This window comes from Syngnathus scovelli, chromosome 2, assembly GCF_024217435.2.
Source record: "Syngnathus scovelli strain Florida chromosome 2, RoL_Ssco_1.2, whole genome shotgun sequence".
NCBI lineage: Eukaryota > Metazoa > Chordata > Actinopteri > Syngnathiformes > Syngnathidae > Syngnathus > Syngnathus scovelli.
The window spans coordinates 19,274,356-19,286,124 of record NC_090848.1 but is presented as its reverse complement, the minus strand read 5'-3'; the positions used below and the strand labels follow the sequence as shown (position 1 = coordinate 19,286,124).

The following is an 11,769-nucleotide window of genomic DNA, read 5'->3' as shown; positions in this document are numbered from 1 at the left end:
ACAGTATTCCACTCCGGTCAGACAAGCTTGACAACGTTGCCCTTTCAGTGTACTAAATAACCTAAATAACGCTACTGTGAAGGCTGTTTGTCGAGAGCTATAAAACACATTTGTATTTGTACTTTCCCCACATGGTTCACACTCTCGCATGCACAGACATACAGACAAACGCTGTGAATGTGACTGCACTCTCTGACCAAAACTGCATAAAATGGCAAAACAGTTAAATTAAAATCAATTGTGTGTGTGTGTGTGTGTGTGTGTGTGTGTGTGTGTGTGTGTGTGTGTGTGTGTGTGTGTGTGTGTGTGTATATATATATATATATATATATATATATATATATATATATATATATATATATAATTTTAACTGACATTATGCACATCCTGCATGCATATCGTTTATCATGCTGAATTTCTTTGCAGACACTGCCCCCTTGTGCTGATTCTCTCTCTCTCTCTCTCTCTCTCTCTCTCTCTCTCTCTCTCTCTCTCTCTCTCGCTCTCTCTCTCTCTCTCTCTCTCTCTCTCTCTCTCTCTCTCTCTCTCTCTCTCTCTCTCTCTCTCTCTCTCTCTCTCTCTGGCACCCATTTAGAGAAACAATGCATGCTGTTTCTATAAACATACATATGTGCATGATTATTGCATCTTGAATGGTAGGAAGTAGCGTCTCCTAAATATTCAAATGTATGCCAGGAGTAGGCAAAACTTTGTGCTCCGTGGTCAATGGTCACATCTCATTTTTAATCAAAAATGTGTGTGTAAAATATGTACCATTTATAAAATTCAATATTTACAATTGTTATGATGACAATTATTAAATAGCATATGTAATAAAATTAATTCAATGTTGATTACTCAAGGGGCAGTTCTAAGGTAGAAGTTTAGGATTGCAAAATCCTGGTCAGGGAAGATACATTTCTCTGTTTTGTACATTTGTTGCCACATTTATGAAATAGAAGCATAATAGTTTTGTGGAAAGTAGGCGACTAACCCATCACATCTAGAAGCAGCAGATGAGGAATTGTATTAATTGTATTATAACCACTGTAAGTCCATTCTGGCAGTTCTTGGCACCATACTGAGGCACATCAACGAATCATCATCTGTATCATAAAGAATGTCTTTTCACATTTTTTTATTATGTTTTACAAAGGTACAGTAATCCCTCGATATTTTGCTGGGGTTACGTTCTGAAAAGAACCCATGATAGGTGAAATCCGTGAAGTAGAAACCTTTATTTTCACCATTATTATGAAGGTATAACATTGAAACCAAAGGACAAAACTTGTTTTCAGGCCCAATCATTTGTTTAACAAAGAGAAGTAAACATTTTCTTCCAGATAACTACAGTAAAATAATTATTTTAATCACCAGTACGTACTATATAGTGCGCTTCTGCGGCCTGACTCCGCTCTGTAGTGTCTTTTTCATCTGAAGCCATAACACAATGCACTGTGGAAAAATGTCCGTGAAGCAGCGAGGCCGTGAAAGGTGAACCATGATATAGCGAGGGATTACTGTACGTATATCAAAAGAACTAACGGTATCGGAACTTAGTATTGGTGAGCCTGACGAGCGAAAACTCGTAAAGGTATCGGTCTGAAAACAACTGGTATCGAACATCTCAAATGGCAACGTTCAAGTTCAACGAAGTGATTTCTACAACTGTTTAAAGAAGGCTCATGCAAGCTGTTATCATATCTATAAATTAAATATGGTAACATCCACTATACACGTCCACGTTGTTCATGAGGCTGTCTTAAAAACAAGACGTCACGGAACTGGAAACGTCAGGACGCCAAACAATGGACGACTGACAATTGGCAAACGTACGTAAGTTACATGAAAGCACCATGACAAAATGAAATTGCCGGAAACGGCTCGAATGCTCTGTTGTGCTGGTGCTGTGACGGAATCAAACTGAGAGGGTAGACGCTTTGATTGTTTACACTTCTTACCGGTGTAGTTAGTAAACATTATAGTTGGCAATTAGTGTTTGATTGACTACGATTTTTTTTTTTTTTGCTACGTTTGATTTGTGTCTGATTGACCGCTCATGTCCTGATGGTGTTTGACAGGTTGCAGCTATCTACTCTTAATTCCGCAGCACGCTTAAAGCAATGAAACCTTACACATGTTGTCGTTTGTGAACAAAGATCTCGTTGTCACCAACCTGCAGACGAAGAGACACAAACCAGGCATTGACAGCGGAGGCAAGCTGTCCGCCATGGGGAGCACTTTCTCTCGCGGACTGTCTATCCTGCGGGAAAGGCTGAAGACCCCCGGGCGGCAGGGCGAGGAGCCCCAGAAAGAATCAGACGATGACTCATTGGATGGACTTGTCAGGAGGGAAGATATCGCCCAATTTCCTTACGTGGAATTCACCGGCAGAGACAGCATAACTTGCCCAGCTTGTCAAGGAAGTGGACGCATACCATCGGGTTAGTAAAACGGGTGGCATGTCAGATTCGCCTTTGCATACGAGTTGTTAGCATACTTGAGTTGTTGATGTGACTTCCGCTTATTATGTGCAAGATTACGATTTTCTAACTATTTTTATCCCCTGTGTTGGAAAACCCACTTGGAGCCTCAAGTGACTTATGCTGGCAGTTGTGTGAATCATCTAAATGCACCTTCACCCTGTTTGCAGTGAACTGTGGGCTCCACTATTTGAACTGACTCTGCAGATCTAGGTTCCCTACTGTGCGTCTCTCACATGAGCATTGGTGCCCTCCCCCCCCCCCCCTTTTTTTTTCTTGCCCAACCGACCAGTCTCATGGAGAAGTTAAAAGATTTGCAGCACATCTGGGAAACAGCAGTTTATTAAGTCAATGCAATTTACTGTTTTTAGCATTTTGCATGAGAGATTGTCTCTCCCCCAATAGGTCAAGTCAATGAACTGGTTGCATTGATTCCATATAGTGACCAAAGGCTTCAGCCTCAAAGAACGTAAGTCATGAGTGCACGCACTACAATACCCAGCATGTCACGTTTGTGTTCTAACCTAACGTACAAACTGTCATCATCACAGCAAACTCTACGTGGTCCTGTCCGTCGTGCTGTGTTTCCTTGCCTCCATGCTGGTGGCGTTCTTCCTTTTCCCGCGATCGGTGATTGTGCTGGATGATGGGATACATGCTGTGAAGGTGCACTTTGAACCCACGACCTACAATGTCCAGATGAACTTGACGGTGTGTGCTCCATCGCGCTGCATGCCCTGACCACTACCTCACATTTTACACAATTACATGGACAACTTAAACAAATTGCTAATGCTAATCTGCGATAACACTACAGCTCTGCTTATCCTTTGGTTATTTCTATCTGGAGAAATTCTGCCAATTATGCAAATTAGCCAGACTTTTTCTGTGTATTCCAGGGTTCTCTTTACAGTTGTCAAGTGTAACTCATTTGTACTCAACTCATTCGATCTCCCTTTCAGAGCACACTGAACATCAGCAACCCAAACTTTTTCTCAGTGCTGGTGGAGAGTATCAACTGCCAGGTGCTCTACATGAAGAAGGTGATCGGTATGCATCAGCTTAATGTTGCCACCACCATTTCACCACTTAGTGAGCGTCAGGTACGTTGTCATGAAGACATAGCCGACGTATGTGGCTATGAAATCCTTCCTCTCTCTGCCTGCTGGATTTTACTCTGCTTCATTGTTGTACAGGTGAACTTCACGGTCAGCGTGGAGATTGGCAACAGTGCACCGTATGTCTAGTAAGTGTCAGGTTGAGGGATAGTAGAAGTGTTTCTCATTTAAAGTTTTTTTTTTTTTTTTCCTCACAAAAATGCTTACTGAGTTCGCAAATGCTCTGATATGAAGAATGCAAAAAGGAAACTTAGTTACTTTACACTAGTGAATAAAATGACACGTGTAATTTGAGGGCTTGATGACAAAGTGCTGCCTGCAACAGTTAAAACTACAAATCATGCTTTCATTTTAGTTTTATTAAATTAATCAAATTGTCTTCGTGTATCTTTTTAGTGCCTTCTGCACCATGCGCAGTATCAAGGTCCACAAGATCCTTGTTTTTATGCAGTAAGTATGTCTACATTCAGGTTAAACAAAGTTTATTTACATAGCCCTTAATCACAGAAACGTCTCAGAAATATTGAAGCAGTAGAAACACAATCCATTCCGGAATGCGGTTAGCCTCCTGTTTTTTTTGCATTTAGATTTAAATTCTTTATATATATAAAATATGGAAATTGACTTAATCTGTCACCATCATTATTACAAGCGATTTTAATTGGCTTTCTTAACAAGGGTACAAAAGTGTTTGTTGTGTACGTTCACATTAATTGTCTTCTATTATTGATGACTTAACTGGCAAACATAATAGTGAGAGGCCAGTATAGAGGCCAGTATAGACATGCACCACCTTTGTTCTAGTTAAATGATCATCATATTTATCCTCTTTGACATCACAATAAACAAACATTTCATAATATATCGGTCAAAGTGCTATTCACATAACTTAGAAGGCACAGTTGGAGAGTAAAAATAATGGTTGTGTCCTAGCATGATAGCTGTGTGTCTTCCATTCTTGCCTGTGTTTTCAGAACCTCCGTGAAAACATCACACCTGGTGCGAACATCTCAAAACAGCCTGGAAGCGTATCACTACGTCGACTGTGCCTTTGTGCCCTCCAGCCAAGTCTAGTTACTACAGCAATGGGTAGCAATGTTCTCTGAAGTGTGGGTCAAAGGTTGCACAATATCTGGTTTGAGGACCAAACTGCCTCTTGAATTGAGCAGCTTCCTAACAAAGGCTACGTGTTGATTTTTATTTAAAGGATTCAGGTACCAGAAAGCATTTTCAAACCTCTGTCAAAGCACTCATAATGGAATTGCAGTGTCGTAGCCACATATAAGCTTTTTAAGGGAGCATGTATTTACTTATTATTTTTGCTGCTACATTAAACACCGTGCCATTGACAGAAAATTTTGTTGCAAACTATGTTTAACTAGACCTTTTTGTAAAAAAAGGAGTGGGCTTGCAGTTTCGAGGGCAAAATTAATTGCAAAGCAAAAGTGCCTTGAAAATTCTGTGTATGGCTACAAAGGTTACTCCTGGTGCATTCTTTAATGAAGCCCAAATAAATTTGTCACCTATCGTGCACATGAATATATTTGATTAGGAAAAAGTGAAGCTACACTCCTGCGTTTGAACGGTTTTTGGATGACGCAAGTGTATACAACGGTATGAGCCAATCACACTGGAGAGGGAATCTGTATGCATGTTTGACTTGAATCCTTTCTTGCTGATCAGAATCTCTGTAAAGATTTCTAGTTGTCTGTTGTTGTTTTTTGAAGTTATTTGTACAATTATGCTTTCTCTGACTAATACATTTTAGCAGATGTTTTAAAATAATGACATTAAAGGTAATGTGAATAAAAACTAATAATGTAAACTTTCTTCACTCTTTTTTCCACAACCCTGCACCACAAACTAAAATAACCAGTGGCACAAGATTGTAAGGTACCACATTATCACTTTATTCTATTTTCTGAATACAAAAGAGCAGAATATCCTTTTCAGACAAAACTTTCCTTTCGTTATGTCTCATACATGGTCCTATAGCTGCATGTGAAAATATATTACTACATAATATAGTGCTTGACATGGCGATATCATACAGAGACCACAATATATTATCGCTGTAATAAACATAATGTTTTGTTTTTTTATGAAGGCAACACACTAAAATAAATGCATAGCAGACCTACAAGGAGAAGTTAAGTACAAAAATATAGCTGGATAAAAAGCTTATTAATTCATACAAGAGTGCTTCATCTTTGGTTAAGTACATTTTTGGCCTCCATGTGAAAATGATCTTCAATACCACAAGAGTACGATAACACTGTACGTTCTTCCTCACGTCTCCTTTTCCTGCTTCACTTGCGTTACTTTAATTAACGACACTTGGTCGCCGAAATACTTACAACTGCCTCCGACTCGCACGGTTAAAAAGTTAACATTCTTGTTAACGCTCAGCAGTCTCAAACATGTCACCGACGATTTATGAGTTGGGGGAACGTAACAAGATTATCGTTAATGATCATGTGAGTTACTGTTCATATGTGACGTGACACTAGACCTTATCAGATCTTTGGTCTTTAGATTTTAAATGTCAGCTGGGACGTATTCAAAGTTTGTGATACTACAAATCATCTAGTTAGCCCCTGTCTGGTCTCACACAGCTGATTCATTCGGTTTTCAACTTGCAGCATAATCCAATTATGCAAATTTCAATAACTAGTTGTTTACATATGATGTTTCTGTCCTAGAATGTACTGGACTATACAAAACATAAATTGGTAATTGTAGCCAAAAAGTATGAATTACAACTTCTGACCTTACTTCATCATCTCTGGATTTTTCAGTATATCGGCACCTAGAAAATTTAGTAATGACAGACTTTGATGTGATCCATTGAACCCCACATGGCATCTCAGCAGGTTATCTGGGCTGCTTTGCGTTGCCATGGTGAGCGAATAGACTTTTATTTTAGTGATGCCAGGCGCTGATCACGTAGAACTTTCAATATTGGAGCATGTGTGTTTTGGTCTTTTTGTAACAGTTCCTCTGAGGTTTGTTTGTTTGTTTGTTTGTTTGTTTGTTTGTTTGTTTGTTTGTTTGTTTGTTTGTTTGTTTGTTTGTTTGTTTGTTTGTTTGTTTGTTTGTTTGTTTAGAATTGCAAGGTGCGTCAGATCAAATGCTTTTGCAGGTTACTCGGCCCTTTGGAATCGAGATACAATATACTTCATTTTGGTGAAAAAATGTCACATGCCCTCGAGTCCGATTAGCTCCTTCACGAGCGAATCCCAACACAGGGGTTAGCTCACAACAAAAGCAGTTCCTCTCTACCGGCGCTGTGACAACATGACCTTGTTGATGAAGTTGACGATAGCACAGGCTGGTTGTTCCGGGTCCAGCTCGGCAAACAGGTGGCAGACGTTCTCCGCCAAGCTGCCCGGTTTCTTGGCTACGAAACCGAAAACTCTGGGGGAGAGGATTATGAAGTGCACAAGCCAGTAAGGATTTGGTCAATTGGTTTCATCAATCACACCAAGGGTTTCCTAAACTTTTTCTATCCAATAATTAGAAATGTGGTTTCCATCACTGCTTATCAAATAACAATCTAATGAGAGTAATCACTCATATTGTTGCTCGGGGTACTGTAACTGTGTCGCTATGAAACTGAGAAATACTGTACAGATTATAACGAACATGGCACCCGTGAATTAAAAAGCTTTACCAAAACAATTTGCTTGCTTGATCAATAAAACAGCTTAGAATTTTACTTGATACCATGCAGCCGCTACTCTGATACATCAAAATTTACAAAAATATTGAGAAACACAATTTCGATTCCCTTTAAATATCATTTCAGGCATTTTCATATGAATGCTTTTTTTTGCTGCCTAGCAAAGCATACCTACATGCTGCAAATATGAAGTAAATGAAAAGAAGTTACACTTCCTTTACAGAGGTATTGAAGTGTAGCATGAGACAAGGTGAGTTTGCCCAGGCTAGCAAAGAAAGCACACCAGCTAGTAAAATTGGGTAATCAGTATTTTTGCATTACTTAAGCTGTATTTATTTGCAGGCTATCCTGGTCCTTATCATTTACATTTATAAGGAAGCATACATGCTTTGTCACGCCAGTAACCAAACAAACAGCAGAGCACTTACTTAACAGTTGTGTTGTCTGAGTTAGTCCACCTATTCAAAGAGAAAGAGAGCAGGCTCAGGCAGCGGCAGGCAGCATGCTCACACACACCAATACACTTGCACACACACACATTCACACACATACACACACACACACACACACATTCACACACACACACACACACACACATACACACACACACACTCATGCATAAAAGCGCTCAAATCCAGCATTGCACATAAAACCATGCAAGGATCACAGCAACAGATGCAGCCAAGTGATCCAGGGTGCAATCGGCGGATTTTCTGTTAGTTTCAATACTAACTGCAGCTAGACAATAACAATCTTTGGCTGGCCCACCTCCTGTCCTTTGGGTCAAGGCTACTGAAGGTCACGCTGTTCACTGCATAATGTCTGCGGAAGAAAACCCTAGAACATGACAGACAGAACATCATTGAAGAAATTTGAGGATATGGCTTAATGCACTGGAAATCAAACAAGTCACTGGCTAATTTAATTGACGTTATTCATCCATCCATCCATTCCTTTAGCATTTCTCATTATGATTGAGGGTGACCAGAGCCTATGACAGCAGACTTTGGGTGTGATAAAATTGACGAGGGAAATTTCAGATAGCGGTTCGGATACTACACCTGACATACCTCTCTACATAACCCTTGCCAGGAGGCATATAAGTAATCCAAGTTAATATTAAAATGAAATATTCTAAGGATATAAGATATTTCGTGACATTTTGTACCTGCGCTGGCTGTCGGTCAATGTGATGCCCTGCGACGTCACTTTGAACTGGACAACGGTGGCAGCGGAACGCGGGTTGCGACCAAGTGTGGCGTCTGTTGCTTTGGCAATGGCCTGAGGGCCAGTCAGAGACTCAGTTTCCACGGAGTTCAGGTAGAGGACATTACAGGCTGAGGGACGAGAAGCAACATGAGTGAAAACACAGTAGACGCACCTTGCAGGGAATTTGTTTCTCCCGTTTTTACATTTAGGGATGGGTATAGTATTAATTGGAAAGTCATGAGCTTGATCACGTAAAAAAATAAAACTCCAAAGTCACTTCCTGTAAGTGATATACTTGTAGTTTATGTGGAGATCGGTCAACTCACCTGCTCCTTGTTTGAGCAGGTCAGCGGCAGTGCTGATGTTACTAACAGGCTGAACCTCTGGCACATCTCCTATCAGATCTGACAACATGCAGAAAAACAATTATTCAATACAAATTAAGCAATATACACACTTGAAATATTTTTATTTTATTTCAATTAATTTCATGAGATGTTTATTACACAAGCAATAGATGTGATGAATGCATGAATGCTGACCTTTTTCAAGGATCTTCAGAGCACAGGGCAAAGAGATGGGTGTGATGGAGTGTTGATATACTAATGCAGAAAGACTCCCTAAAAATTAAAACATCTCATGTTGACTCTTCACATATGGTATTGAAAGTATTTTTCCTTGAGAAAAAGGCCTACCAAAGTAGGGCTCGTTCTGACAGCCTTTAATCTTGACTCCTCGAGGGCCTGTTTCTATGAGGAAGTGCCTCACCAAATGTTCCAGAGGGTCGCATGCTGTCACAACAGAGGAAATAAATGATAGGCCTAAAATGTTTATAAAATCAAATTTTAATTTCGAAACATATTGTTTTATCGGTGTGTTAGTCATGAATGTGCCTCAAAGAGGCGGGTCTGGTGGGATGGCTTGTGAGGTTGTGGGATAAGTGAGCAGTGTACATGTATTTATTCATTACCTTTGCTGCTATGCTGGCTGACATTAGGAGGAGGCGTTGCCACCTTCAGTGCCAGGCCGTAGGCCCCTTGGAAGGAATTACTATCCCTGATCAGAAAGGTCCCGGGCTCTCTCTCTTTCAAAGCAACAATTGCTACAATCAAGCAGAACCAGAAAATGTTAAAATTTTGATATAGGGAGTGTCACACCATAGCAATTTTGTTCATTTTAAACATTTCCTAAATGTCAGAAAACACAGAATTAGCTGCTCCAGAAGTAGCTGCTATTTGTAAGTCCCTGATGCTATTCTGGTTAACATGGTAACCAAAGCCCACTACACTTGTGGAACAGGGCTGAATGGATAGAGACTATTTAAGTGAAACAGAACTATATATGCATAAGATTTCTTCTTTAAAATATTGCTTGTCCAGTCAACAAAGGTAGGGTGATTGGGACTAGTTCCTATTTATTTTTTATGAGAAAAATTTTAATTGTTTGATGAACTTCTCAGAATGCAATGTGTTGGTCCTCAGAGGGTTCTCTGTGGAGTTTCGAAACTTACCTTGTTCTCTAGAGATGCCTGGTTTATACCAGAACCTTGAACTGTCCTGGACAAACTTCACACTGACTCTGTTTCCAATCTCATGCTCCTCAGACCCAACATCACTTTGGTGTTCACTAGGCGCAATTTCCCCTACGGTTGGTGAGAAGGTGACATGGTGCTGATGCTGAGTGTTGCCAGAGTGGCTCACACTTGCTTTCGGAGCCTGCGCTTCTTCAGTGGCTGACCAGGGTTGAGCGTGGCGTTTCTCCGGTAGGGGCGGCTGTGGGTGAGGAAGCGGGATGGAGATGGTGGAATAGTTGGAGACGGATATTTGATGAAGTTGTGGGGGGTGAGCGGAGTTGTAGTGCCTCTTATTGATGTCTATAGCTGGATTGTGCTCATTTCCTGGGTAGGGATGGTGAGGGGGTCCGTGCTGGACAGGAATGTGGTTGTGATTGTGGAGGTCAGAGCCGCTCATCATCAACTTCCTACCCAGAGTGGCAAAGCCGGGAACGGGGCTATCTGAAACGGGGGATCCCTCCGTGTCGTTGGATGTGGACAGGATTGAAGACGGTGCAGGGGTTGGCATTGTGTGGGAAGTTGTACAGCTGCTGCTATGTTTGAGGGCTTCAGGGAGAGAACTACGAGTTGGGGAAGAGCATCCATTAACCTGCGACGAGGGACTGGCTACCGAGTTGGTGGCCTGGGTCTGGCTCGGAGGGTGACACACCGCCTGAGTCGATGGGGAAGGCACCGTGGCAGCCTCAGACGGATGGGAGGTATCCAAAGTGGGTTGTTGGGGGTGGTGGGCTGGTGCAAGTGAGGTTTGCAGTGCAGATGAAGAGGGATGGAGGGATACCTGGTTTGACGCGGTTGTCGTCACAGAGTCTAAACAAGTGTTTTGTGTTGATGATGGTGCACCGTGGTTACAGTGCTGCTGCGGCGGGGCGGTTGTTGTCGAAGATGGAACACTTGGTGTAGTGCAGTGGTTGTGCGTGTTTGTTTGAGTGAGTGAGGTTGTGTTTGACGGTTGGCTTTTCATTGGTGAGGTGCTTCTGGAGATCTCCGTGGACTCCGGGATGACGTTACCAGAAGAGTAGTGCCCATCCTGGGGCTGTGATGCCTCGTGGTCATTGGTGACTGTTTTCCGGATCCCGTACTCTCTCCCTGGACTGGGACTAAAATGTACGTATATGCATAATTATTAATGTTGAACATTATCATCAACATATTCTTAAGTATAAATATCGGGACAAATGTTCATCACAACACAAACTTTAACGATTCATTTTAAATCTAAGTGCAAATGTCAGGATACATTTGAGATTGCTTAGTCACAAATCTATGGAAGAGGATTGTCAATGTGTACAAAACCATCGAGTTGCAGCAACAATTTTAACATCTTTTGCTCAGACGTTCAACACCTTTTTTGTTGTGCTGGAGCTGAGAAGGGCACATTTTTGGAATCAAACATTTGTGTAAAATGAGAAATTTGCAATCCAAGATTAATGAAGGAATATGTTTCAAATCCACCAAGGATTTGTCTCTATATGTTTGGATTGTTAAAACGGATTTTTCAAAGAATAGAATTATATTCTATATGGGAGCACATACTAAAATTGTATAATATGAACTCGCCCAGCAAGTTCAGAAGTTAACATGTGGATCAAGTTTCAACTGGATCCAATCCAGACAATACATTTGGAAGCTATTTAAATTTAATTCATGAGAAGGGGCTTCCCAAAACTGTTCCTACATAGTTGACACAGAAACGTGAAAGTAGTG

The 11,769-nt window shown here is 41.0% G+C and overlaps 2 protein-coding genes across 10 annotated transcripts in view; one reads left to right on the top strand and one right to left on the bottom strand.

Annotated features, from left to right (window-relative positions):
- The first annotated feature begins 1,702 nt into the window (after positions 1 to 1,702).
- Positions 1,703 to 5,426, top strand: LOC125989468 (transmembrane protein 106C). 5 transcript variants are annotated; one of them, XM_049755884.1, is made up of 8 exons: positions 1,703 to 1,832; positions 2,160 to 2,444; positions 2,889 to 2,952; positions 3,035 to 3,194; positions 3,446 to 3,586; positions 3,680 to 3,729; positions 3,998 to 4,051; positions 4,576 to 5,426. In XM_049755884.1, the coding sequence occupies exons 1-8, from the start codon at positions 1,718 to 1,720 to the stop codon at positions 4,673 to 4,675; spliced, it is 969 nt and encodes a 322-aa protein (XP_049611841.1). In that variant the 5' UTR covers positions 1,703 to 1,717; the 3' UTR covers positions 4,676 to 5,426. The 5 variants fall into 5 exon arrangements, with proteins under 5 accessions (XP_049611841.1, XP_049611843.1, XP_049611844.1 ...); XM_049755886.1 differs by lacking the exon at positions 1,703 to 1,832 and adding an exon at positions 1,841 to 1,931 and having other exon boundaries at positions 2,183 to 2,444; XM_049755887.2 differs by lacking the exon at positions 1,703 to 1,832 and adding an exon at positions 1,865 to 1,931.
- A 61-nt stretch (positions 5,427 to 5,487) lies between these two features.
- The window catches only part of tns2a (tensin 2a), a 39,618-nt gene continuing 33,336 nt past the window's right edge, over positions 5,488 to 11,769 (bottom strand). For 3 of the 5 annotated variants that reach the window (XM_049755883.2, XM_049755878.2, XM_049755882.2), the window contains 9 exons: positions 10,003 to 11,162; positions 9,463 to 9,594; positions 9,188 to 9,283; positions 9,035 to 9,112; positions 8,819 to 8,896; positions 8,452 to 8,620; positions 8,052 to 8,120; positions 7,712 to 7,741; positions 5,488 to 7,018 (listed from right to left, as the gene is read on the bottom strand). In XM_049755883.2, coding sequence (XP_049611840.1) covers positions 6,880 to 7,018; positions 7,712 to 7,741; positions 8,052 to 8,120; positions 8,452 to 8,620; positions 8,819 to 8,896; positions 9,035 to 9,112; positions 9,188 to 9,283; positions 9,463 to 9,594; positions 10,003 to 11,162 — 1,951 coding nt within the window. In that variant the 3' untranslated portion in view covers positions 5,488 to 6,879. The remainder of the gene's footprint in view (positions 7,019 to 7,711; positions 7,742 to 8,051; positions 8,121 to 8,451; positions 8,621 to 8,818; positions 8,897 to 9,034; positions 9,113 to 9,187; positions 9,284 to 9,462; positions 9,595 to 10,002; positions 11,163 to 11,769) is intronic. The other 2 variants (XM_049755879.2, XM_049755880.2) reach the window with 2 other exon arrangements.